Genomic DNA, 27971 nt, shown 5'->3' with positions numbered 1-27971 from the left:
GCTCGACGAAAGCGGGAATCCTTTACATGCAATGTCGTAGTTAGACATGAAGAAAGACATGAACTTCTGGGGAGCATATTTTCTAACGCCAAACGTGTGAGCCTTTCTAGCGAGGTCTATAAAGTCATGCTCACCCTTGGAAAATTTCTAAATCCCATCTAATCCCAAAAAGGTGATTACGATGATTTGGTATAAGGGTTTGATTATAAAATCTTGGATTGGCTAATCTATAATCTAAAACAAATATGGCGGATTCAACTCTCGTCTTTCGTCTTTCAAAAATTTTAATTGACGATATATTTTCTTACATGGAACAACAGAATGTTTTCTGTTAGGATTGTAGATGCAGATTTTTACGTGGGAAAACCTATAGATGGCTTAGACATTTTGTTTTCTAAATTTCATGAGGCGAATGTTAACCGTGTTCCTGTTTTGAGGATATTTGGCTCAACTCCTGGTGGACAGAAAACTTGTGTTCATATTCATCAAGTATTTCCTTACTTATACATACCTTACGATGGAACTAAACCCACAGATAAATATCTGAAACAATTTACGACAAGTGTAGACTTTGCTGTTCAAGTTGCGTTTGGTAGAACATCATCTTCTATGAAATATGTTCATAAAACTGAAATTGTTAAGAAAATGTAAGTTATTTTCCTTGTTTTCTCCTCATGTTGACAAAGCTTACTATTATTAAATCTTTTTTACTCTCTTCTTTACATCACAATACAAAATCTTCCATTTTCGACCCAATAACGTTTCAATATTATTCACCCAAAATGATTTTATTTTTTAGACCATTTTATGGTTATCATGAGAACGAAGAAGAGTTTATTAAGATGGAGTTGTACAATCCAAGAATAATTCCCAAGTAAGATATATTTTTCATGTTGTTCTAACATAAAACGACATCAAAATTTTTCATTTTTTTCAGACTTGTTGATCTTCTTCAGAATGGAGCTATATTGAACAAGTCATTTCAACCACACGAAGCTCATGTTCCTTATATTCTACAGGTAATTATTGTTTTTTATTATTAATGAGGAAAAAACACATCTTCGATTGTTATAACCCAGACTGGAGTGGTTAGTTTGTAAACTGTGCACCAGACAGGTGGCAAGGCCTGCAAAGTTTGTTGTTTATTTATTTCAAAATTTATCCCATTCATTGTTTATCAAAGTAATTGACCACAGCAACATTTGCATGTACGTAAAGGTGCCCATAATTGTGCATTAGATCTCAGATGTCCAATAAAAACATTCCATTATGGATTATAGCATTTCAATTTCATTTGCAAAACATTTTGTCAATAAAGTGAATGGTTTGAACACATTGTGGAAGTATAGCTGCATGTTTGTTGATGTTGATCATAAAGGATACTACAGTATTGAGAAGGACTGTTGGGGGTAGTCTTGATTGATGTTTTCACATCTAGATGAGATGATTACTGGTAACAATGTTAAAATGTCATTTAAACACTAATGCCACTGACCTTCTTTAGTCTTTTCCTACCTGGATGGTCAACTTCTATAGATTTTCACTAAGTTACATTATAAGAATTATATTGAAATATCGTTTATTTTAGTTTCTAATTGATTACAATCTTTATGGTATGAACTTACTTCATGTAAGAAAAGTTCATTTTAGAGGAATTTCTTCAAAAACAGGAAAGTTTCATTATTGATTTTTTCAGCATTCTATAAAAATCTAACACCACAAATGATTATTTACCATCAAATTGAATTTTATAGATAAAAATCTTTCATATAATAATAAATCAATTCCACTTCATGGTTCATCTCCAAATTCATTTCTCAATTTTCCTTCATCTCAACACTGGAATGAAGACACTATTCCTAGGTTTGTCTGATTCATATATTTTACACTTGAAGATTAATTGAAACCAAAAGGATTTGTGTAAATCCTTAATCCTAAATTTGACACATGTGTATGATTTATCCCAAGATTTAGAGTCAATGCTCAATCCAGATTACAGAATTTACATTTAAAAAATTAGTTTAACTTTGGAATGATTCTTTGTGATAACTATCTTTACAGTTGATATTTATCATTTTAATGTTTGTTATTTGTCATTATTTAGAAATTTATGCCTGGATCCTACTGTGAACAAAGTCAGTCGTTGTGAACTTGAAGTTGATGTAATTGCTGAAGACATCTTGAATCAAATAAATGTTGAAAGTAAAATTTACTTATCTTTATGTCTTCATTTTACTGTTTATACATCTTTAATGAGTTTATTATGTTTATGAAGGTTGTGTTGGTCATAATCCTGGTACAACTGCTATGTGGGAAGATGAAAGACAACGAAGACGAGATATTGGACTATCTTTACAAGTTGCTCTTCCTGTTTCACAAGGTAAGGTACAAAAAAATACATGTCACATCATTGTATAGCTCACAATACATTTCATGTATTTTATATTGTCATGGTATTTATGATTTATGAGGCTGAGACTTATATATCCCAAAATGCAGCTGTTTTCAAGTGCATAAAATTTCATGTTTTCTTAAGTTTAAACATTGTCATCGTTACATGAAGATGTGTACAACTGCTCCTTTATTAATTTTCTTTTACTTAACAGTGAACAATACGTAGGTAAAAATTCAACTTTTTTTGTCGTTAGATCGTATTCAGTGTGCGAATTAGTTAAGAAAAAACGATGTGCAATTTTTTTTGACAAAAGTGTTTCTTTAGAGGCATAATCAAATCGATATTACGTTAAATATTATATAGCGCTAATTGCTAAATTAATATTTTTAAACGTGAATAAATTCATATGATTTACGACAGTGTTTTTCGTTACAATCGCTGATCCAGTTACAAATGTATGAAAGAAATTTTTTGCGCATGTTATTCTCTCCTCTTTTTTGTGCAAAAGTGAAAAGACAATAACCGAATATACTTTTTCTTTCTGATTATTAACGGTAACATCCTTTATGTTTACTTACGATAAAAAACATATTTGTTCAAGGTTGCCAGTTTGGCTTAATAATTTGAGCCAAATTTCGCTTCTTTTTCTCACGTTAGGCTTATTTAAAATCAAAATTCCCTTTGGTTTATTTTTCAAATTTGGCTTATTTAAGTTTTTTTTGTCTTCTTTTAAGAATCAAAATCAAAATGTTTCCTGATTTTACTGAAAATACTCAAAATAGCTATGATGCCAAAAACAGTACGTAACGTTTTACAAAACAACGCAAATGCAAAAATTGACATTAATAATGTATTACACCCCTATTGTCATAAGCATATAAGCACCATGTATGTTGACTGTTGACAGACTTCCTAGTCTCAGTGACAACGTCTTTGAAACTTGATGACATAGTGTGAACATGGATTTTAATGTCGTGCAACGCACTCGTTTATAAAGTAAAGATCTGTAAAGATTAAGCTTGAAAACTTTTTTCAATTTATGTGGTGGTAATCAGTAAAGAAGTTTTTTGCATATCGTTTCAAAAAGTGATGTGTAATTGTTTTCATTTTAGCTAAAACGATGTGTAAATTGCACATTTCACACCGTTAATTCGCACACTGCCATGATTAGACATGGATATCAATGGTGATTGTGTACAGTTTCATTTGTGTTTAGTAAAATGTGTCTTATATGAAGTTTTTCAATCAATCTTTTTTATTTTATTTTTTATTGAGAAGGTAGTGATGATGAACATGATGAAGATATTGATGAAGATAAAGAATCAATATTAATGTCACAGCCATTTTGGAAAGATGATGAAGAGGAACATGATTCCCAAAGGTAAAAGTATCCATTTTTGTTTATAAAATAAAGACAGAAAAATGCGTGCGTTGATTTGTCTATAGTTGAGTTAACATTAGCAAACTTGGCATGAGCGAACCTATCTGAGCTCAATCAATTAAAATCAATCAAAGAGAATTATCAAATCAATCATGAATACATGTTACAGGAAAAATTAAAACATTTGTTTTTAATTTGTTTGTTTTGTATTATCGTTGTTTTATAAAAGAAGTAAAAGATGTTTTTTGTGTTTACACAGGCTTATGCAAACCTCGGAGACGTTTGTGAGAACTTTGGAGCAGGTGCAAGCCTTTGACTCTGGTCATGAATGATCGAGTTCTCTCAAAGTTCTCCTTGCTTTTCATAATCCTGTGCAAACACTGTAAACATCTTAAATGAAAAATAGTTAATCTTTTCTAAAGTTTTTAGTAGCTGTCCTCTTCACTTGCAGTTCGGAGGATGAAGAGGAAGTGGACTGGAAAGAACCTTTACGTATGCCTTAAGTGGATGGCACGCGTGTCTGGGTGTAAGATTTGGCTTTAATTATTTGCTTCAGGTAGCGTTCCATGTTCAATGGTAACAACATACATCATCTTAATGCAATTTAATTTGTTTAATTCCCACGCAGGCAGAAAGTTCTCTCTCGTCCTAAATGTACAGCAGCCGTTCGACAAACATCATTTAGTAAAGATGGAAGGTAAATTTTACATGTTACGTTTCATCTCACGGGAACAATTTCTTTGTTTACCCATGTAAAATTATTGTTTTTTGAACATTTTTCAAAGTCAAGGAAAGCATGTGAAAAGAACATAGATAACATTTTCATAATGATAAAATAACATGTTTTTCTCATTAAAACTTTCACTTTGCGAAGATATTTTACTATTTGTTTTCTTATGGCACATTTTTCATTTATCTACCAAGAGCCCATTTCCAACGCGAAATTGGAAGTGACCGTTTTCGTTCATTCGTCATTGAGAAAAAGTTTTTTGCGAGATTTTAGAGGTGATTTCACAGTATTTGCACCTTGTAAATTGTCAAGTTTCTTAGAGCAAAGTCCACTATGACTGGATGCTAAATAATTTGCACAGCGATTATTTAAATTTCGACAACCTTAGCGGTAGTCATTTCACTCTGAATTAAAACACGAATTTAAACATGTTAACGTTTCTTTAATTGACTTCATAACTAAAATTATTATTGTGATTTGCTCCTTAGGAGCATGTCACCTTTCATTAAGACAAGTAATCCTTTTTTGTTTGTTTCAAACATTGCATTTTACATGCGCCAATGCATTTAAAAAAAAGATAATGAGATAAAATTCCTTATTATCTTTTGTCTTAAATACATCGGCACATGTAAAATGCAATGTTTGAAACAGGCCTTAAAACGCATTGAAGGATTACTTTTGTCTTTGTGAAAGGTGACATGCTAAGGAGCCAATCATAATAATTTTAGTTATGACGTCAATTAAAGAAACGTTAACATGTTTAAATTCGTGTGTTTTACTTCAACAGAAAATTACTCACTTTAACGTTGTAGGAAGAAAGGTAAATTCTGTCTTTTTACTGACAAATACTGAAGTATGAGTTACATGGAATAATGAACTGGTCTTGGTGTAGACCTCGTAATTTGAAAGCTTTCACTGTAAAATGCTTTCATCACGATTATAAGCCTTTGATCGTACGAAACTTGTTACATCGTTCAAGATCAACTCACTAAAGCTATTCGTGCAATGAAGGTGAATGTTCTACCATTTGAATAGTTAAACATAAAACATATAACAATTTGCTCATTCTCAATATATCTGATTAAGAATTTAAAACTCAAACTAACGTCATATGCGGAGTTATTCATCATGAAATTTCATACATGTGTTTCATATTTTCTTATATTGTAGATCCCACAAGGATGGAGTTGTGAAAGTCCCTTTACCACATGTGTCATTCACTTCAATTACTCTTACTAGTTTGTCATTATTTATGTGTCATGGTGATTCATGGCCAAGAATGCTCATTTGTAGTTTAGATTCTTTGTTGATGTCAATTGTTGGTTCATATAATAATGATGATGGGCCCCATTGTTATATGAACCCACCTAAAGGTGGTCAATTGATACTCACAAAAGATCAACTTTGCACTAAGCATTGAGTAATGATATAACTAGGGTATTGAAGGGCGGTCCCTTCTCCTTCACTTGAAGTTACCATAACAGTGCATCGTGGAATGTTGTCTATCAAAATGGCGATTCATCATATCAGTAGCTTCTTTGTTGGTTGACGATGCTCGTTACTTCGTGTATGGAATGGTTTTGACATGTTGAATGGACATCGCATAACGGCATATGTACGTATGAACATTTACATTGAAGTGATTGCACTATAAAAATGGACTACATTCTACGAAGATGGAAAACAAGCGAGTGGAAAAACACGATCTATATCTTGTGGTTTGTAAGTTGAGTAGATATAAGTGTTAAAATTAACTTGTATGAGTAACTGCATGAGATAGTTAAAAAGGATCCTGATGGTCTATCTTTATAATTTGAAACTTAACCATGAAAAACACCCAACTTAAAAAAGTGTCAATAAAAGATGTCACTTGCTGTGAGAAAATAGCTGGCTTTCACTCGCTACTTTTTAGTAATTTTATTTAACGTTTATTAAGAAAATTGCAATGATGCAAGTAGGGTTCATTGAATTACTAAGATAAAAATTTTACAATTAATTTCAACGATACAACGTAAAAACTACGCGATGAAAAAAACGGAAGAGACCGACCAAGTCCCCTGGATCGAACTGACCAGGAGAACAAAAAAAATCAGGTATTAAAGTTTTATTCTTTTCAATATATTTAATTTCTGTTTTTGTTCCTTTATTATGCTGACATTTATAACTTGTTTTTTATAGAGTAGTTATGTCTGTTGGCCTTCTAACTGGACAATGAATGAACGACGAAGTTGGGCAAACATACCAAGAAACAAGCGTCGTTATTATAAGATGCACAATTTTCAAATTCGACCGTTAAAAATTTCCGTATAACTAAATGTTCACAATTGTTAAACTTTCTGAAAAAAACATACGAGTGAAAGCCAGCTATTAATTAACGAGGCAACAGAAAATTTCAATTGAATAAAGTCAAGCAGACATAAAAAATTATTTTGTGCAAGTAATAACGTCTCTTTAATCGTTTCATTTTTAATTGTTATGGGAGGTGAATGGTCAGGTTCCTACGTACTGAATAATTTTTATACATGATTTATATATGGCTGGTATTAGTTTTCGTTTTTCGTCTATTGATTACAATTTTTGTTAACACTCTGCGCTATTTCATTTTTGTGCTCTACAAAGTTTGCGTTTCTTTGTACGAACAAAAATATTTGCTGTGTCAATAGGGTAGTCAGCCCACATTTTATTGCTCCGTAAATTTAAATTTTTATACGACTGTATAAGACGCACGATCTGACTACGCTGCATGTTAAAGTAGATCATCGGGATCATTGAAAACAACAAAAATATAAAACATCATAAAACACTACAAAAATTTGAGGCAATTCTTGTAAATTTTTTATTTCTTTTATTGGAGGGTTTTTTACCGGATCCGCCAGTTTTCCCTCCCATTTCGTTTTGGTTTGGAAAAAAAACAGTGTCCACATTTGGGGCCAAGTGAAGCCATTTGTCATAACATTATTTATCGTAGTTCTCATGAATTTTCACGTTTCTTTTTCATTTCTTGGCTTTTGGGTACATCTCCCAAAACACTGCGTTTATTAAATACAATGGCATACATTTAAAAAAATTGGCACGCAATTCATACATGTTGGTAGCCTGCAATTATTTAGCTACTGAATGAAGTAGATTTAATCAACATAGTTAAAATAAAATTATATATTTAATATTATTTTACGTCAAACTTTTTCAAGATTTGAAAATGCCATTTAGTTTTATGATCAAGTAATTTTCTAATCCTGGAATCCAATGTTCTACACAGTAAAAATAGATTGGTCAAAATGACAAAAAAATTGGTCATTTGAATTCACCTGAGAAGAACAATTTTTACAGGTCAAAACAACCAATTCCTAAATTGGTCAAAAATACCAAAAACAAAAATGGTTAAATTTACCAATTTTATTTGTTTGTTTTTACCATTAAATAAGCATTTTTTTCAGGTGCATATCCATGACCATTTGACCAATATAGAGGATATTTTTAACTAAGCTAAAGAAAATCAATCACACAATTATAAATAGCACATTTTCTGTAAACACAGAATACTTAAAATCTCTACTACATGCCATTAATTAACACTACAAAAGTTTTCTACTTCATAGAAGAAATAAAATGATCGACAAAAGTTGGCAATTGAGCCTTACAATTGCATTTTGAATTTAAAAGCAAATGTTCTAAAAGAATAAATACATTTTTGCAATGTCCATTAACGCCTTTAGGATACTCAGCATTAAAAGTATAAAAAGAACTAAGTAAAATAATAACTGCATTGACAATATTTTCCATTTTCAGCTTTGCCACAATCATCCCCTCAGCCACCAACATTATTGAATGAATGTTTCTTAATGTTCCTGTTGATAGGAGTCTAGGAGACGAACTTTTGTTAATGATCTCTTGAACTTCCCCCAAGCTTTTACCCTTCAACAGAGATAAAATTATTTATCAATTTTTTCACACATTTATGCAGAAAATATTATTTGTGACAATATCAACTCTTACATCAACAATGTCCCAAAATAGCTTTTTGTTCATATCTCGATGGGTGCATTGGTCATCTAACACTTAAGGGAAATATGCCATTATACACCGGTTCTTGACCTCTAAAATAATCAACATAGCATAGAATGAATATATTACCATTATCACTCTCTAAAGCATTAACACTTCAGTATAAATAGGGATTTTAACTTATTGATTTTTACACCAACCTTTCTCATCTTACACTGGACAATCCTCCAGCTCTTCAAGGATACTGCTGACATTCTTTTGCTTTGTCTTTTTAATAACAGACAGCATTTTATATTTGTGCAAATTCCATTGTTCCTTCATGTCTTGCACAACATCACTTTTCTCCAAAATACATCCTAACTCTGCTTTCAGCTGGAAAAAATTAAACCAAAAAACTAATTATCTTTCTCTAAGTAATTGTGATTCAACAGACAGTTTTGCTACAGCATACATACTCATGGACAGCGGCAGATTAATAATTGGCAAAAAACTCATATTCATAAATTCATATGCTACATATAATCTGTTGAATTAAAATTGCTTGTAGTACTAGAATCTAGTAAAGTATACCATGCACATATGAATATTACCCTCTCATCAGGCTAACATGCCTGATACTTCAACCCATACCTAAACCATTTTATGTAGAAAACCTGTAAGGTTTCAATTTACCTTTTGAGTAACGTCATTTCAAATACACGTAAACTTCTTGTGAAGTTTTATTCGAGGAATCATCTGATAAATATCATGTGGTTCTAAATTGAAAAAATCCTCACCGTCGACTTGATTAGCTTTAAAAATATAAGAAGCAAAACGTCAATGAAATTACGTTATTGCTGTTGGTATTCTCTAAAAGCGCTCGACCAAATCTGCCTGCTAGCAAAACGTAAACAAGGCAAGTCATCTATAAATCTAATTTTGAATTATTTTCTACACTAGATTTATGCACGAGACAACAACCCTCACACATGCGACCTACATTTCAGGATGAGACAATACCTTTAAAATCTTCGACAATTTCATCCAATTTGTTGTTTTCAAAAAGAATAATGTCAGCGACAGATGATTGTTTGTTGATTTCCATTTTGCCCACAATAGAAGAGTTTAAACGCTTAAATGCACTTCAACAAAGCACAAGAAGTTTAGAAACACGCCACGCGACTACATACATCGGCAACAGGCAGTCAGGCACGTGCCGCTTTGCGTAATGGGATGTCATGTGACCAAATCGACCAATCGCCGCAAGTTCGCAACTAATTGGACAAAGAAATGCACTTAATGACACTTAATATTGATCTGATTTTACTTATTCATTGCTCTAACAAACGGTAACGGAGTTGTCACTTGACTAGTGACGCAAGAATATTCGTAAAAATCAATTAATTATGCCACGATTGTGTTGTCAGGTATGTGCAACGTTTTTTTCAACGTCTGTCGCTGGAATGTTGCATCATTTGGTCGCTGTTCATGAACACGATGCCAGATTGCTTATTATCTGCGAAGTGTCGGAATGTAATTCAACCTTCGCTAAGGTAAGCTTTTCATTCTTGATACGACACTGATTTGTTTGTTATTTGTTAAAAATATTTACTTATTCAGTGCGTTCACGGATTTGTTGTTTAGGTTAACTCTTACAAAAGTCATCTTAGAAGAAAGCACGCCAATGTTGACTTAAACTCAAGTCATCTATGTTGCGTTGAATCAGCGAGTAGCACTCACAACAATTTTGTCCTGATGAGGATGGCCTTGAACTCTTAATTGATGAATTCAACAGGAAAATGAACTTGATGACTCTGTTCAAGCAATGGAACACAAAAGGCTCAATTTCTTCTAAAACAAAAGAAATCAATCTGCTCACAAAAATGTGTGGATAACATTGTAGAAGATTCCACTGAACTTGTCCAAGGAACAGTCAAAGCAATTAAACACGGTTTGCAAAATTGCTTAGAGAAAGCTGGATTAAATTATAATGATGTGCCAGGTCTTGATGAATTATTTGATGAAGGACATGCTATCTCAAATCCATTCAAACATATTTCCACAAAGTATAAACAGAATGCTTATTTTGAGGAGCATTTTGGCTTAGTTGTAAGTTTTATTTCTATGTTTTTGACTTTTTAGAATGTTTAGAGTTTTGGATAAAGTTTTTGAGATTTTTAACATATTTGAGCCAGCTGCTCTTTAGTGCTTGTTATGCATAATCATTATTTTAATTGTAGCAACCCAGACGAATTAAACTTGGACACAGAGTTGTGAAAAGACGTTCAAGGACTGTGTACAAAGAGGTTATTAAAGATGACAAAATCATGTACATACCACTGCTTAAATCCTTGGAAAAAATGCTCAATGTAAAAGGAGTACTTGAACAGGTCAGATTGTTAATAGCATGGTTGTGTTTTTTTTTATGTTGGCAAGTTTATCAAACTATGACAACTACATCTTTGCAAGTACCCATATCAATAACAGGGTTGCAAAATATTAATACATGTTCTATGTATAACTATAAAAGGAACTTTATGTGTGTTTTACTGTGTTAGTTTCCATGAAAGAAAAAACAATGATGACTTGCGTTTATTAGAGCACATTTCGAAAAATATACTCCAATTATTTCATGAAAATATGAAAATAGCCAGATTTTAACTTGAAATGTCTGATGGTAGGAAGGCACCCATCCTACCACCAGACATTTCCATTACTGGTTAATAATAAATTTAATATTTTCATTCTTTGATTTCAATTTCAGCTAAACCATGGTATCTTCGGCAACATAAACATGATGATGTGATTGAGGATGTTTGGATGGCCAGTATTTCAAAACCCATCCTCTGTTTTCCAAGGACTCAACTGCTTTACAAATCATGCTTTACTATGATGAGTTCGAAATTGCAAATGCCCTTGATAGTAAAACTGGAAAGCATAAGTTAGGTAATGGTTTAATGACATCATAGTGACTAAATCAGTCACTCAAATGTAAAAAAGTGTATGAGCAATGAAAGGCTATAAGAAGCTCTTATTACATCATATGCCATTATTTCTGTATGACAGGAGTTGTTTACTACACAACTGGAAATATTGATCCTCGATATCGATCCCAGTGTGATAACATTCACCTACTCCTTATGGCAACAGTTCCAATTATCAAAAAATATGGCATTGGCATTCTCTTGGAGCCTTTCATGAATGACCCTTGAATACCACTGAATAAATAAAGCAGAAGGTATGTATGTTTATGATAATACATTATTAACCTGTTTCAACATAGATCAAATGTTTTATTATGGTTTTTAGCAGACCAGGAACATACACTTTAAAGTAAGTCTTTCAGTTTTGGAAAACATTTTACACTTCAACTTGTGCTGGTCATGACCGCCAATGTGAACTGATTGAAGAAAACCCAGAACTGAGTAAAGCATATGGGCTTTGCAGGAGATCAATTCTTCGCAACTCTAGGTATTTTCATGTAGCAGATGGCATGCCAGGTGATGCAATGCATGATATACTAGAAGGAGTACTTCAGTATGTATGTAAAGAATTGCTGAAGGACTTCATATTTAAAGAAAAATTTTTAACAGTGGAGCAACTTAATGAAAGAATTAACTCTTTTGATTATGGATATTTTAATGATAAAAACAAGCCATCACCAATCACCCGGACAACTTTGAAGAGTGAAAACAATAGTTTAAAGCAAAAAGGTAGGGTGTAGTGATTGTCACAAGCATTAATACCATCACCCTTGATTTAAGTGATTGGTTTTTCCTTTTATAGCAAGACAAATGTGGTGCCTTGGAAAATTCCTTCCTTTAGCTCTTGGCAGTGCCATTCCTCAGGATGAAGAAAAGTGGATGCATTTTCTGTTGCTCCTTAAAATTGTTGACATTGTTTTTTCACCAATCACAAACACCGATGAACTTTCTATCCTGGAAGGATACCTGAAGGAATTTTTGTGGAAATTCACCCAGCTTTATCCTGGGCTTTCAGTTCTACCCAAGATGCATTACTTGGTTCATTACCCAACTCATATTTACAGGTATGATTTTGCTGGTTTGTATCTTAGTTCATAAATAAAAATATGGTATGTAACTCAAAATGCATGTAAAAATTACATCATTGGTTTCCCTCCAGCTAACATAAGTCCTTGATTTTTTTAGATTTGGAGCAATGATTTGGAGCTGGTGCATGTGATATGAAGCAAAGCACAGTTACTTTAAAAGATTGGCTTCATACCTTGGAAACTTCACTAATGTTGCACTTAGCCTTGCTGAACGACATCAAACCAGAAGTTGCTATCTAAGAAATCAACCCATTGCAAAAAAGCCTAAAATTGGTAGGATTTTTTTGAATAGATTGATTTTAATTCTAAAAACAAAGAGGTCAATTTTTAGTAAGATAATAAATTGATGTTTGTTTGTTTCTCTTTAGATTCTGCAAAAGAAATTGTTGCTAAGGATAGTGAACATTATTATTTGCTCAAAGAGAAGGAACCTAACTTAAGTGACATTAGTATTTTGTCAAGGTAAAGTACACATAGTGATTATTTTTATTACAGAAGATGGTGACTATTGCGAGAAAACATAGCTAGTACTTTATAAAATGAAACCATGGCTGTAATCTGACTCTTAGACAATTTTAGATCCAACCCAGATCCTGTGGGTTTTGCACCCATTATGCGCTTAATTTGCGTCTTAGTAAGCATAAGCAAGTCAAGGCCGTCAAGTGCTTTTTTGGTAAGTCGTATAGTCACTCCGGTTCCGTCTCTGACTGCCTTTGCCAGGTTATTTTTCTGAGCCGTTGAAAGTGTAACGCCGTGAACTGTGTAGTTATTACGTCCACCACCTTTAGCAGCTGCACCACCTTTCCTAACTACACCACTACCAGCAACTGCTTTTTGCGTGCTGCCGGTGATAGCACCTGATATAGCTGCTAGGCCTAGAGACAGTAGCTCTTTTGGTGATGAGTTTAGTGACCGTGGGTAAGAGTTTTCCAATAAGATTTCTAATGAAGCTACCGCCTTCTATACCTCTTGACCCAGGAAGATAAATACCAGCGCCTTTAAATTCCTGAGTGATTACTCGTTCCATGGCGGGTCTGAGAGCTTCAACAAATATTGCGTTATTAACGCCCGACTTTTTTGTGCACATGCAAAACAATTTGCGTATATAAACAGTCGAAAAAATTTTTGTGTTTTTAATCTTAGAAATTATTTTTAAATAATAACATATCACATCAAACAAACAGTCTAAACGATTATGTCCATTTTACCGTTTATCCCATTAAGTCGAATAAATCGTTCGCTAAGCACCAAGCAGAACATGTTATACGCATTGCTGCCACCAGCATTAATCGCGCTACGAAAAGCTTGGTTCAAGGTCCAACGAATTCTAATGTTTGCCTCTTTTTTTCTCAAAACATCGGCATAATGACTTACATCGAAATGGTAAATAGGAAATAGGCTTGCAAAGTCTCCTAAGCTTACTTGAGAGCCTGTATCTGGATCGCTGTACTTCATTTCAGCGTCTTGAAACATCATGTAGGCTCTGCTGTAATTGCTGTTAGGAGCTGTTTAATTAACATCAAGCTCTTTTTCAGGATACTTTTGAGTGTTATTGATCTCAACATAAATTCGACTTAAATTAGCATGTTCAAAGACATGTATAGTTTGTTCTTGATTGTTAAAGCGTCCAGCGTCTTGGAAAGGCACAAAGATGTGAGTTGGTAGCTCTTCACTACTGTTTGTTGTTACAAACCACGATCCAATGGTCTGATTAGGGCCAAATTTTTTTTGGTTATACGACTTTGCTCGAAATACAGCACGCGTGTGTATCCAGCGACCAACTTGCTTTCTATCATAGTCTGCACTTCGATTGAAGGCCTGATGAAAGGAACCCAAAGCGAAAGATGAATATTCGAAAGGCATATTTTAAGATCAACACAAACTTTCAATGCGTTATTTAAATCTCTACCTTCCTACATACACGAAGAATATTTGCCGAAAGCGAAATATATCTTTCACTTTTTCGATAACATGTTCAGTTAAATGTGATTTTTGATATTCGTGTTAGGAGAGAACTCTCTTTTTGATTGAAGTGTGAAATGTAAACGACATTAATATCTTTATGCAAAATGTGTGACCTAAATATACGTCTTCTTATAAAGTTTTCGTTTTTGTTAATGTTAATTCTTTGCTTTATTTTAGGCGTAGACATTTTTCTGTTAATGCGATCGAGAAACATAGAACAAATGTTTGTGGTTTTAATTCACCATGATGGAGGACTTATATAAATAAAGAAATTGATTATTGACCACGATGAAAACGTATTTGGCTTTTGTTCACCATTGCCTTGAGGCTGAGCTACTTACGAATTGATATTCTACTTCGTCTGAACTGCTTTATAACTGAAGAATTATTAAGATGGTAAGTATCTTTTTCCTCCTTCATCGTTTTTGACAGTAATTTTACAAGACGTATATATATTGTGAGTCCACCAGGCCGTTTACATGGCAAGCTATGAATGGGAAATCAAAAGATTTTTTTCTTTAGCGATGTTTCAATTTCCAGTGTCTCCAAGTCAAATGCAGTTTATTGGCCTTTGGCTGTTTTAAAACGTTTTCCTGAGCATTTTTCTTTCTTAGATCACGATTCTTGTCTCGACAATTGATCGAAAGACAAGTCTGTTTTAACCAACGATTTATGATGGTAAGATTTTTACAGCAACAAAATAAACTCATGACAAAGTTATGTTTTTCTCAGGTGTTTAAATTAGCTATTGTAACTTTACAAAATTTCATTTTCTTTACAGATGAATAAAATTACGCCATTATCAAACACCAAATTTCGACATTTTTTAATGTGAAAATCTTGTGGGATAAAAACATAGAATTTATCTCTATCAAAAAAGAAATTATAAAAATCCTAATTTTCTTACTGCAGTCAATATTTTCAATTTCATGCCGTGTGCGACATGCACAGTTGTAAGAAATGGCCAATCTTGCTTCTGTACTTGCCGTCGTCGACATGAAACTGAGGATGTTTGTCAGAAAGCCTGGAAATTAGCTAGATACGATGGTTAATATCGTCCATTCTTTTTCTTCCAAAACAAGTTTAACTGTTTTCAGTTTGTTGGTCCAAATGTCTAAAATCAAATGAAAAAAATAGAAATGTATATTTTTGTGAAACTACAATCCTTGCACATTATAATGTGTTTGTCTGACTTTAGTCTTTACGTCTACTTTTGTGTCTACCTTTTTGTTTCTATTAGTCTTCGTCTTTTTGTCAATCTTTCGTGTATCTTTTTGTATATCTTTTCGCCTTTATTTGTGTTAACTTTTTGTCTATGTTTTTGTCCACTTTTGGGTCTACCTCAGTGTCTATACCTTTGCGTCTCTCTTTTGTTATATATACGCTTTATAATATGAAGAGTTATATCACAGGAAGAAGAAAGTCTCACAGGAAACACACAGGTTTCTATTCTGGGCCCTTTGTTATTCCTAATATATTTCAACGACTTGGCTAATGTGATACAATCCTTTAGTTAGGTGATGAGAACTTACAATATAAAGGAAGTTTATAAATACCTTGACACAGAAATAGACAGTCTTAATCTGATATCCATTTTAATAAATGCTGCGTAGTTTATGTTCAAAATAATGCGCGAAAATGATAAAAAACGAATCCTTGAGGATCAATTTTTGCTAAATCATAGAAATTGTAAATGTCAGATAATTTCAAATATTGTCAAGGTTAAAAAATTAGACATCATCATAAAATATGTGATAGTCAGTCAACAAACCAGCAAAATCAAAGTGAAGCACCTTTCATGTTGATGGAATTATGTTCAAAGGTGAAAGACTGCGACTTTGACCAAAATTTTTCAACGCGCTTGCATTTCACTCATTTTCCTTCCAAATCGCAACAAACAACATAGCACTCCATAGCTAGAACCTAGAACTCTTTTTTTAAATATTTAAAACTGCAGTTATTTATTCACTAATTTACACACATCAGCAAATAAAAGTTGAATTAACTTTTTTTGAAACACCCTGTATCAAGAACTTAGATCCCCAGACCGTGGGGGTTCCCCTTTGGATAAATCAACTTAAACTTATATTTTATTAAATACGTGTATAATTTACGGAAAATAAGAATCAAAGGAAGATATCAGAATTCAGCCCTTTAATAACACCATGACAACTTGTAGCGTATAGCAAGTCGACCAGTGCTATGAAAATAAATATTTTATTGTTCAATTACTTTTTCGTTACTCACTACACTACATATGAGATGACAACAGTAAATATGGGCCAGACACACATAATTAGAGTAAAATCTCCATTTTTCTTGTCTACATCACTACCTAAAACATACATAAAGATAAATTACATTGTCAGGTGGTCACCAATGCCAGATCTATCAAAACGCTTGTCAGCAAAGGATTTTTATTGTGTTTAGTCTTTACAGAAAGGAATGGATTTGTGGCTCCATTTCAAGGAACAAGATGCTTTGTTAGCTCTGGCTTTTGGGTATGTTTTCTTTCTCCTTTAGCTGACCAGGAACAGTTGTATTTTCAATTTCTGTAGGCAAAGGTTTAAATGGAGTGTTTGTTTGGTTCTTTTTGTTGTTTAATAAGAAAAATCTTAACATGTACATTATTTACATGTAAAATTTATAGTGCTTAGTAAGTTTTCTAAAAAACCCAAACACTGGCTTTGCTGTGTAAATATACAGATTTCTGTTCACTGTGATAAATGGCAAAATCTAATTTGTATTTAAAAGAATTGTGTGTGGAGGGAAGGTCAATAGTTTGGTTACTTGATTCAACATTTCTTTCTATTTACGGTTGGGGATTTACACCTTAATTGTTGTGACAATGTTCTTTTTTCGCTTACATTTAAATGTAGTAAATCTGTATTTTGATTTATATTTGATTTTCTTGGGATCGGAGATAACCACAACATTTTGTATTGTGATTTTGTGGTAAAATCATTTATGTAGCTGGGAAAATCAGTTTCAAAGCAATGTAAAGTATAAACTATAGCAAAAGCAAGACATGAATGTCATAGCAATGAAAATGACTCATTACTGTCCATATCAGTAGTAAAGACACCAGTAGAAATGACTCATTTACTGTCCTTATCAGTTGTAAAGACATTAGCTAAAAATGTCTGGTCATGTCATTCACTCCTGAACATGGATACATACTTTAAAGGGGGGTGTTGCCCTAGAAATATATTCCTAATATAAACTTTTCATAGTTTGCACACAATTTCTCTAATGTTCAAGTAATGTTTTGAAAAAAAAAAAATAAGAAGTTCCTTGCAAAATGAAATACTAACTGTTACACACAATGCTAGAGCTCTTCAAGACGCCCTGGGAATAAATGGCAAAGCAGACTCTTCATTTTGGGTAGGAAGCACATATTCATATACTCATGTTCTGCCACATTAAGTTCCATTGAATTCCATTGTTTTCAACAGATTAAGACGTGCATTTATGAATTTGTGCCCAATTAACAAGTATCCTGTGCCACTGCTGGGATTTTTATATATTAGTAAATCTGGTAGTTGGACAGTTAAATGTGTCATTTTCACTTCTGTCAATGCTATGGCAATGATATCCTGCTTTTTCTTCTTCAGGTTATTTATAACTTTTACTTTACATTGCCTTTATAGTTTGAACTATAAAAAGTATTATTGAATCAATCATTAAATAAATATTTCCTCCAAAGTAAAAAAAACAAACATTGTCACAACAATTAAGGTGTTAGTCCCCAAATCAAGTATGATTGAATCAAATAACAATAACTGCATGTCCATTTCAAACAACTACAATTCTCATAAATAGAAAGTATATTTTGTAAATTATATGAATGAATAGAAATAAATATAGAAAAGACTGTATTCATACTTATATAGCAAAGCAAATCTTGTGGGCTTTTCAGCATTTCAAAAAGGGATGTTACATGATCATGGTTGCTGTAAGATCAGTATTTACTCTCATTATACAAGAAAATGACCCAACAACATTCATTTTAAGGAACTTCACAACTTCTGAATAGCTAGATATTGCAAACTAAACTCATAAATATACTTTGATAGTTCCATACAAGTTTCTTAATAAAACTGTTCCAGTAAATAAATGACAGTTGAAAACTTGAAAATACAAATGTTTGAATATTGTCAATATATATATTTTATAAATATACAACTGTTGTTATTTGAACCTTTGTTAAAAGAAATCTACAATACAACTGTTTCTAGTCAGCTTTAGTATAAAGAAGACATACCTAAAATGAAAAAAGAAATTGATTTTCTTCTTCATTGAAAATGAGCTACAAATTCATTTCCTCTTCTTCTATCTCCTTGTACGTTTTCAAAGACAGGAGTATTTTAGCTTCTAGCAAATAAAAGATAAATAGAAGTCCAAATGCTTCAGTTTCAATATGTATAGTTTGTTTATAACCAAATGAAGATTGTTGTATATTATTGCAGTACATGTTCAGGTCCAAATACTTTCGTTTGAATTTCTATCGCTCGTTCATAAAAATCTTTTGCTTTTTCGTACTCTCCCATATTATTGTAAACCAAACCCAGATTGTTGTACGTTGTCGCAATATTAACATGGTCAGGTCCAAATGTTTTTGTTTCAATTTCTATCGCTCGTTCATAAAAATCTTTTGCTTTTTCGTACTCTCCCATTTTACTGTAAACCGAACCCAGACTGTTGTACATTGTCGCAATATTAACATAGTCAGGTCCGAATGTTTTCGCTTTAATTTCTATTGCTCGTTCATAAAAATCTTTTGCTTTTTCGTACTCTCCCATATTAATGTAAACCGAACCAAGATTGTTGTACGTTGTCGCAATATTAACATGGTCAGGTCCAAATGTTTTCGTTTCAATTTCTATCGCTCGTTCAAAAAAATCTTTTGCTTTTTCGTACTCTCCCATATTATGTAAACCAACCCAGATTGTTGTACGTTGTCGCAATATTAACATGGTCAGGTCCAAATGTTTTGTTTCAATTTCTATCGCTCGTTCATAAAATCTTTTGCTTTTTCGTACTCTCCCATATTATGTAAACCGAACCCAGATTGTTGTACGTTGTCGCAATATTAACATGGTCAGGTCCAAATGTTTTTTTGAATTTCTATCGCTCGTTCATAAAATCTTTTGCTTTTCGTACTATATGTAAGGTCCAAATGTTTCGTTTGAATTTCTATCGCTCGTTCATAAAATCTTTTGCTTTTCGTACTCTCCCATATTATGTAAACCAAACCCAGATTGTTGTACGTTGTCGCAATATTAACATGGTCAGGTCCAAATGTTTTCGTTTGAATTTCTATCGCTCGTTCATAAAAATCTTTTGCTTTTTGTACTCTCCCATATTACTGTAAACAAACCCAGATTGTTGTACGTTGTCGCAATATTAACATGGTCAGGTCCAAATGTTTTGTTTCAATTTCTATCGCTCGTTCATAAAAATCTTTTGCTTTTTCGTACTCTCCCATTTCTGTAAACCAAACCCAGATTGTTGTACGTTGTCGCAATATTAACATGGTCAGGTCCAAATGCTTTCGTTTCAATTTCTATCGCTCGTTCATAAAAATCTTTTGCTTTTCGTACTCTCCCATATTACTGTAAACCAAACCCAGATTGTTGTACGTTGTCGCAATATTAACATGGTCAGGTCCAAATGTTTTGTTTGAATTTCCATTGCTCGCTCAGAAAATCTTTAGCATTTTCATATTCTCCATTCTTCCAAGCAATAAACCCAGCTCGTTGTACGAATATGAAACATCAATATGATCAACACCTAACACTTTAGTTTGAATTTCTGTTATTTCATAAAGTACTTTAGTTGCAAGTTTATAGTTGCAAAATCTTTCCAAAACATCTACAAAATATTTGGCAAATTCCAATTTCTTTCATCAAGTTTTGTTTTGATGATTTTACATCGATCAACTTATTTAGGAAATGTTGAAATGATGAATTTGTTATGAATTTAATTAGATGTGGAATTATTTTGATTTCATCTTCTCTGTCTTCAAAATGATTTAGTGCCAAGCAACTTGACAGGCAAGATCAGCTGCAGACTTTTAGAATTATTTTCGTTTTGTTTACAGCCAAAGGTCTGCGATGAATAATTTATGATGGCTTCGTGTACAACGCTGTGCAGGCGGATGTCGTTGTTTTCCGTTTGAAGGAATAAAGAACAATGCTTTAATTGAAGACAGACATCTTCTGCAGATTTTTGTGGATCAATGCTTTTAATAAATTGTATTATAACATCTTGTGGTAAGGGATCGAAAGATATTATTGAGAAAAGTTTAAAAACATGTTCCAACAAGATGGATTCTTCAGCATTTTTTTGTACTGCTAACATAACAGTTTTCATTCCTAAGTAAGTTGAGTTTATTTTTTGAAAATTGCCATCCATGTTCTGTCGCTCTCCTTCATTCAACTTATCAAAATATTGCTCCCACGTGAATGTCGGATTTACACTTTTTACTCTACCTACGTAGGAAGCAGCATTTGCCAGGAGCAACGGTTGACGATTTAATTTGTCGGATAAATCCTTTAAAAATTTTTCATCTTTATTATGATTATCAGAAAAGACAGATAGAAGTTGTCGACATTCTTCATTGTTCATACCATGGCTAACTGAAATGTGTTTATTTAGATTTCCATCTTGTGGAATGGCATCTGTATTTTGGACAGTTACTATAATTTGACAATTTTTCCAACTATGATCACCAACTTGAGGTAATAATGGATAAATTTTATGAAGTTCAACCACGTTATCTACAACAATCCACCATGTTTGCCAAGATTTCAGTTGTTGCGTCAGCAATAAGTGGAAATCTTTGATTTTGTCTTCGCTGCTTTTTGCTTCTTTGAAAATATTTTCAATGACAGTTTTATCATTGCTTAATCGTTTACAAAGTTCAGCGTAAGTTTTCAAAAGAGAGTCGATATCTTTTCCTTCGAGTGTCATCACAAATGTTGTTTTATTTTCCCAGTCAAACGAGTTATACATTTCTTCACAAACTTGTCTAGCTAATTCAGATTTACCACTGCCAGGATTACCAGAAATATAGTAATATGTTAGTTCATTATTGTTAGTACTGCGCAAGTTCTTGAGATCTGCTGTGATTTGATTAAGTAACTCGGTACGTTTAACCACATCGTGATTTGGTTTGCAAGGAAGTACTTGAAAAGAATTAAATGTGTTTCGTTGACATTTAATTTTATTAATTTCAGTGAATGAAAATGCTAGATCTTTAAATGAGTTTTCAATATCACAAAGCATTGTTTGAAATTCGTCATCAGCAACGCTTCCTTTATTTTCATGGATAAATTTGTTTCTGATAACACGAAGTTTATCCACAGCAGCCTTAGATTTGGGGTCAAGTTTTGTTCCAACTGAGTTTGAAAACAATATCGCTGCGAACAGTGTTGTACAATCCCACTTACTGGTGTCACCATCCTGAAATTTTGACATAATGTGTTTTTCATGATGTTTCTTTTTTGTGTTTTCAATATTGAACAACTTCTGACCACTAACGTTTGTATTTTTCCATACTCCGTAATTAATGTTCCACTCTTGGATAAATAACTCAGCAAGTTTCTTCCTAACAACATCTGTAAGTATTTCTTGCAGATACGAGTTATTAATTTTTTCTCTTGACTGCATCTAAAGGTCATAAAATTATTAATATCAAGATAAATTGGTTCTTTAATTAGAGTTTATAGACAACTAAAATTGTTGAAGATCAAACATAGCTACGTAATGTTACAGTTTTATTTGTACGTGTAAATGAATATCGAGGATGGCAGCTGAAAACAACGCAATTAGACATTTTAGTTTTCCTGCATTAAGGCATTTGGTTATATTTTGGTAGTTGCGTCTCCAGGATTTTGCGAGTGGAAAGGCACAAAATTTGTACCACGTCAGTCGCTAGCTAAATGGCCCTAAAAATTGCTTCTGCACTGGGAATCTTTTGAAATATTTATCACAACATGAATAGTTTCAATTTTTTAACTTCCCAGTTTAACTACATGTTTGTAAATGATGATCGTCCAGGTTAATAAAGTCCTGAGAAGGACTGTTTTTGTTGTTGTTGACTGACGTTTCGACAACCTTAGCGGTAGTCATCTTCAGAGTCAAATGAGGAGTAAACGTCAGGTTAGCCATATTTGTTATCTGGTTCTTACGTCATTGTATTGTGTGTACAGGAATTGTGTATTGTCATTGTGTATTGTCATTGTGTATTGTCATTGTGAATGTTTGTATACATTTCCTGTACACACAATACAATGACGTAAGAACCAGATAACAAATACGGCTAACCTGACGTTTACTCCTCATTTGACTTTGAAGATGACTACCGCTAAGATTGTCGAAACGTCAGTCAACAACAACAAAAATAGTCCTTCTCAGGACTATACCAACCTGGACGATCATCATTTACAAACATGTAACGATACTCCCAGGTTCAAACCATTTACTTTATTCCCAGTTTAACCTTGGCGGATTTGTACATTCTTCGTGTCATAACGTTACGTAGATTGATTATTGATTTTAATGAAATGTTTTCATTTTATAATACTCCCAGACTTGCAGTATATTCATGAGCCTTACTCTTAGTCATTGCTATATTTGTATTTTTCTGTCTACAAGTTTGAGTCTACGAGTATACTTGTCCACGATCTTATACAAGTTCTATGATATGGTGTAATGTGATTCATGATAAGCATCACAATAGTACTTGTTCTTCCTTGCCCACTAGAGACTTGAATTATTGTACAAGTATTGTGTAGTTTTTTCTTTTTTAAGGCATTAAAATCTTCACCACTTGGCTAACAACCCAGAGAGGGTAAATGCAATGCAATTTAGTCTGCTTATCTAATAAAATGCTTCCCGTTACAGTAAAGTTGTGTGAATTCTGTAAGTACTACATTAATGCCATGTGCTTCTTTTTCAATCTTGAATGATGCATATGAAGGCTCTTATTTAAAATTCAAATGAGGAGCACTTGGGGGCACAGTCAATTTTTAAGAGGGCACGTGCCCCTTTTCCCAGGCCCCCTTTATCGACGCCACCGAATGTTGGAGTGAAAAAGGAGATACTGAGTTATATAATTACTTAGGAAGGTGTTTAGCAATTTGTCTAACTGGCACACAAAGTTTGTACAGGCAGTCTACTTAAATACAATGACTACTTAGACAGCTGTACAATGAAAATATATATGAAGCAGAGTGTTCTGTAATTTAGCCTTTGCATTTAAAAAAGATTCCTATTTTTTATAGATGATTTGATTGCCTTCTAGAATTAATTGTAAAGACAACCTTGAGAAATTTTTCAAGTATTCTTCCTTTTCAATAAAAAATCATGTAAAATATAGGACATGTCTTGTAAGTCATGTTTTATAGAAAAAAAAACAAAAAATTCATTCTAGTTGTGTAGAATGCAGAATTGAGACAGTGTCCAGGCGGACATTTAAAAAACCAATTAATTACACACTCTAAAATATTGTGGTAAATTCTGTTATTACCATTTTATAGAATTCTGTATGTAATCGACATGCAAATTTCATGTAAATGCCATAAAATGTAAAATTTACTTATTGTGTTTCTTTGCATCCATTTAAAGTTTCTTAAAACATGCCTAACACTTGAAATGTTTTGGAAAATCTAGAAAATAACAAAAAAGCTCAAAAAATCTGTCTTCCATTTTATTGAGTCATAAACCACAGAAACATGTTAAGGAAATAGTATGTGTGTAGTTTGGTTTACCAATGTATCCGTTTTCACACGGCTAACAGCCAAGGAACAGTTATTGACGTTAGTTAAATTTCCTTATGTACCATGTATAGCTTAAATAGAGGAACTATACCGACCAATAATAATATCTGTTATTTGTAATAAATACTATAAATACTGCTCTGTAAAATAATAAAAATCAGTTTGATCATTAAGTTCACTCGTGGTTGTTACTGAAGGTATAAAGTGTATTACGAAAAGAGATATGGCGAGTAACTCGAACTCAACAGGTTATATACTCAGGAGAGGTTTGCATTTCGATGGAAGCGAAAGCAAATACGAGTTTGGAAAAAAAATTCTTTGGGCTATATGTGCGTATTCAAAAATTGTACAACGTATTTATCGAATCAGCTAGTGAGAGAGAAGAACCAGCAGCTTTAAAACTGGCTGACGCTTTTGCAGAGTTGAACCAAAATTTATAGATTTTGATAGTAAATTTGATAGTAAAGCACATGTTATTGAATTAGCAGATAGTCCAGCATATACTATCCTGACATTAACAAGGTTGAGCGTGTAAGATGCGTTAAGTTCTTCAGGGAGGGTAGCACGGAACTGCCAGAACTAGATGATGAAGAACTTGCACCTCAGATAGCAAAATTGCATGAAAAAACCCCAAAACAACTAATGAAGACATTAGTGCTCCAGAGACATCTAAAGAATCAAGATACCCCACTAGGATAAGAAGTAAGCTTAAATATCTTGACGAGTAGGTGACAGAAGAAGTTTCAGGGGAGGATACTGTCTCATATACCGTAGATTATTGCTATAGAGTATCCAACATCACAACGGCCTATTCCTAAGCAATAAGCTCTATTGTAAAAGTAAAATGGCAAAAAGCCATGAATGATGAAATCAAAGCATTAATTGACAATGATACGTTTGAACTTGTTCCACCCCCAACAAATAGAGACATAGGGGGGGAATGGGTATACACCGTAAAAGTAGGGAACATGAAGAAGAGACCCATAAAGCCCATTATGTAGCCAAAAGGATACTCCTAGACTCCCGGTATTGACTACAACGAAACCTTTTCGTTAACTGCACGCATGTGTTCTATCCGTGTATTGCTTCAACACGCTGTTCAAAACAACATGTCATTGCATCAGATGGATGTAAAAACAGCTTATCTTAACGTCCCAATAGACTGCGAAATTTATATGCATTAACCCGAAGAATATGAGGAAGTAGAGAAAAATGGTGGAAAATTTGTGTACAAGTTAAAAAAGTCTTTGTATAGATTAAAACAAAGTGGTAGGAATTGGAATAACGTATTCCATGAACATTTAATCGGGAAAACTTTCAAACAATCGTTACTCGACAAATGCGTTTACACGTGACTTGAAGGAAAAGATGTTACTATTCTAATAGTATGGGTAGATAATATTATCATAGTTGCTAACAATGACACGTTAATGCAGAGTGTCAAGAAAATCTTAAGCGACCGCTTTAAGATGAAAGATTTAGAAATGTTGTCCTGGTTCATAGGGACTAAATTCAAATACTCAGAAAGTGAAATAACAATGAGTCAAAGGCAATATATTATTAAGTTACTAACAAAATTTGGCATGGCGGAGTGTAAACCCAAACCCACTCCATCATCTTCCGATAAAAACAAAATGTCGCATGATCAATCGCCTCAGTTAGAAGATCCAAGTCTTCACTGATAAATTGTCGGTAGTCTTATATATGTTATGACAGGAACTAGACCTGATCTGTGTTTTATTGTAACAAAGCTGTCTTAAAAGATGGCAAAACCGGCACAAGCAAACCTAAAAGAGGCCAAGCATGTTCTTAGATACTTAAAGGATACAATAGATCAGACATTTACATTTAGAAAATGTGAAAGTGGTTTAAAATTGATTGGCTTTTCTCATTCTGATTGGGCTGGCGATGCGGATGACAGGCGTTGTATTTCAGGTTACGGTTTCTGGTTGAGTGAGAACGGTGGTTTGGTTTCTTGGAGGAGTAAGAAGCAATCTACAGTTGCTTTATCAACTTGTGAAGAAGCTGAGTATATAGCATTGACTGAAGCTATTCAGGAAGCAAAATTTTTAAAACAGTTGTGTGTTGATTTGCGTAATTTTAAGGAAGGCGAGTGTGTTTTGTTGAATGTTGACAATCAGGGCGCAATTAACTTAGCAAAGAACCCTATGTACCACAAAAGGTCTAACTAAACACATAGATATTAGATAGCACTGTCAGAAATTATGTAAATAAATTATGATTGTTATTTGAGACTAGGAACTTATTGTTAAAGGGGGAAAGGGAACTTATGATTATTGAGTATTTTAGAAGGGTCAAATTAAGACGGCATTGTCTTTTGTTGATGCCTGTGAACGAGTAAGGAGCATGAATTGGAATTGATGTATAACTTTGACTAGAAAATTAAATTGATGACATTTTGAGAATTGTGTTTGACTGCGCGCTAGCTTTAGATGGTATACAGTCCCATAGAGAACCGGCGGACGCATAACTGCTTTGTGCTAACGTACAATGGAGAAATTTGCTACACGTGGTCCTTTGAGTCGGATATTTTATTTGGAAAATTCAAGTTCGGTAGTTGAAAAGAACAATGGAAGAGTTAATGAAAAAGAAACGAGTGCGCGCAGGACATAGAGGATCGGCGAGAAAAATCGCCAGTAAATTGAAAGACAAAATAAGAGGAACAGACGGTGAGATCGATAGAAATGAATTGAAACAAATACGAGACGGGTCAAATGATAAAATTGCAACATTGAAAGTCTTTGATGAAACGGTTATCGAACTCCTGAGCGAAATAATCGAAGAAAATGTGGAAGAAGAACTGGGTAAAGTAATAAAAGATGCGGATGAGATACGAGCGGAATTCGAGAGACTAATTTTGGATTCAAACGATATCATCAAGGGAGTCAATTCCCCCAGTTGAAACGGCAACAAGGACATTGAACGAAACATTGAATAGCAGTTAGAGTAGTGAGACGCAAAGAGTTATTCGAGCAAAACTCCCAAAGCTGGAAGTAAAGAAATTTAGCGGACGGTTACAGGAATGGCAAGAGTTTTGGGATTCGTTCGACAGTGCGGTGAATAGCAATGATAGATTGGCGGACGTAGACAAGTTTGCGTACTTGAGGAGTCTTTTTCTCGAACCCGCAAGATCGACAATATCGGGATTTGCGTTAACTTCAGCCAACTATCACGAAGCAGTAAAATTATTGAAAGGTAGATACGGCAAAAAGAACGTGATCCAGAAAGCACAAATCCAGGAGCTGATGAATGTTAAATCCATAACGGACGAAGGAGATATCGACAAGCTACGGCGGTTATACGACACCTGCGAGACACCTGACACCACCGGGGACAGGTAGATGAACCGGTGGCTGTGTCTACTAAATTAGGTTAGATGTTGTCCTGGCCCATGAATGCTACAAACGATTTAGATAACTTGCACACTCAAGTAAACTTCATTGCTCATGAAAGCTCTAGCAATTTAAATTTGGATATCAATCGCTTGTGGGATTTTAAACTATAGGAATAGTTAAAGAGGATGAGATTCACGAGTCTTTGAAGGATTCTATTGTGTTTAATGGTAAAAGATACAGTGTTAAATTGCCTTGGAAGGAAGGACATAGATAAGATTCTACAAATTTTAATGTTAGCTTGAA

General features: G+C 33.4%; 3 protein-coding genes and 4 long non-coding RNA genes across 12 annotated transcripts; 4 read left to right on the top strand and 3 right to left on the bottom strand.

The window, feature by feature from the left end:
* Positions 1–9: 9 nt before the first annotated feature.
* On the top strand, positions 10–5706 carry LOC124442030 (DNA polymerase zeta catalytic subunit-like). 2 transcript variants are annotated; one of them, XM_046992528.1, is made up of 11 exons: positions 10–647; positions 800–874; positions 938–1019; positions 1589–1670; positions 1755–1863; positions 2105–2202; positions 2276–2380; positions 3674–3776; positions 4228–4332; positions 4405–4473; positions 5677–5706. In XM_046992528.1, the coding sequence occupies exons 1-9, from the start codon at positions 322–324 to the stop codon at positions 4277–4279; spliced, it is 1032 nt and encodes a 343-aa protein (XP_046848484.1). In that variant the 5' UTR covers positions 10–321; the 3' UTR covers positions 4280–4332; positions 4405–4473; positions 5677–5706. The 2 variants fall into 2 exon arrangements, with proteins under 2 accessions (XP_046848484.1, XP_046848485.1); XM_046992529.1 differs by lacking the exon at positions 5677–5706 and having other exon boundaries at positions 4405–4653.
* Positions 3041–10835, bottom strand: LOC124442137. Its single transcript, XR_006947153.1, has 4 exons — positions 10824–10835; positions 10520–10522; positions 7092–7099; positions 3041–3312 (listed from the first exon to the last, which is right to left on the bottom strand). It is a non-coding gene; the product is annotated as an uncharacterized LOC124442137 (long non-coding RNA).
* Positions 7589–9549, bottom strand: LOC124442087. Of its 5 annotated transcripts, none has more exons than XR_006947102.1 (4): positions 9511–9549; positions 9184–9302; positions 8503–8883; positions 7589–8421 (listed from the first exon to the last, which is right to left on the bottom strand). It is a non-coding gene; the product is annotated as an uncharacterized LOC124442087 (long non-coding RNA). The 5 variants fall into 5 exon arrangements; XR_006947103.1 differs by having other exon boundaries at positions 9184–9266; XR_006947104.1 differs by having other exon boundaries at positions 9184–9266; positions 9491–9548.
* On the top strand, positions 10335–11728 carry LOC124442089. The gene is made up of 4 exons (XR_006947106.1): positions 10335–10599; positions 10731–10880; positions 11255–11436; positions 11557–11728. It is a non-coding gene; the product is annotated as an uncharacterized LOC124442089 (long non-coding RNA).
* Positions 11729–11865: 137 nt separating this feature from the next.
* Positions 11866–12874, top strand: LOC124442062. The gene is made up of 3 exons (XM_046992587.1): positions 11866–12203; positions 12277–12538; positions 12660–12874. Exons 1-3 carry the CDS (start codon positions 11984–11986, stop codon positions 12691–12693), a joined length of 516 nt encoding a protein of 171 aa, XP_046848543.1. The 5' UTR covers positions 11866–11983; the 3' UTR covers positions 12694–12874.
* A 3401-nt stretch (positions 12875–16275) lies between these two features.
* Positions 16276–17158, top strand: LOC124442105. The gene is made up of 2 exons (XR_006947122.1): positions 16276–17010; positions 17086–17158. It is a non-coding gene; the product is annotated as an uncharacterized LOC124442105 (long non-coding RNA).
* A 3393-nt stretch (positions 17159–20551) lies between these two features.
* On the bottom strand, positions 20552–22371 carry LOC124440948. Its single transcript, XM_046991373.1, has one exon. It carries the CDS (start codon positions 22199–22201, stop codon positions 20552–20554), a length of 1650 nt encoding a protein of 549 aa, XP_046847329.1. The 5' UTR covers positions 22202–22371.
* Between the last annotated feature and the right edge of the window lie 5600 nt (positions 22372–27971).

Source organism: Xenia sp. Carnegie-2017, unplaced genomic scaffold (assembly GCF_021976095.1).
Source record: "Xenia sp. Carnegie-2017 unplaced genomic scaffold, XeniaSp_v1 HiC_scaffold_20, whole genome shotgun sequence".
NCBI classification, from domain to species: Eukaryota; Metazoa; Cnidaria; class Anthozoa; order Malacalcyonacea; family Xeniidae; genus Xenia; species Xenia sp. Carnegie-2017.
Note: the sequence above shows the minus strand (reverse complement) of the source record. Positions and strands in the feature narration are given on the sequence as shown.

Bases quoted from the DNA above. Each gene is read 5' to 3' on its own strand.
- LOC124442030 (XM_046992528.1), top strand. From the start codon at position 322: ATGTTTTCTGTTAGGATTGTAGATGCAGATTTTTACGTGGGAAAACCT. The intron at 648-799 runs GTAAGTTATTTT...TTTATTTTTTAG, and splicing joins ACTGAAATTGTTAAGAAAAT to ACCATTTTATGGTTATCATG. The intron at 2,203-2,275 runs GTAAAATTTACT...ATGTTTATGAAG, and splicing joins GAATCAAATAAATGTTGAAA to GTTGTGTTGGTCATAATCCT.
- LOC124442062 (XM_046992587.1), top strand. From the start codon at position 11,984: ATGCCAGGTGATGCAATGCATGATATACTAGAAGGAGTACTTCAGTAT. The intron at 12,204-12,276 runs GTAGGGTGTAGT...TTCCTTTTATAG, and splicing joins CAATAGTTTAAAGCAAAAAG to CAAGACAAATGTGGTGCCTT. The intron at 12,539-12,659 runs GTATGATTTTGC...TGATTTTTTTAG, and splicing joins TACCCAACTCATATTTACAG to ATTTGGAGCAATGATTTGGA.
- LOC124440948 (XM_046991373.1), bottom strand. From the start codon at position 22,201: ATGCAGTCAAGAGAAAAAATTAATAACTCGTATCTGCAAGAAATACTT.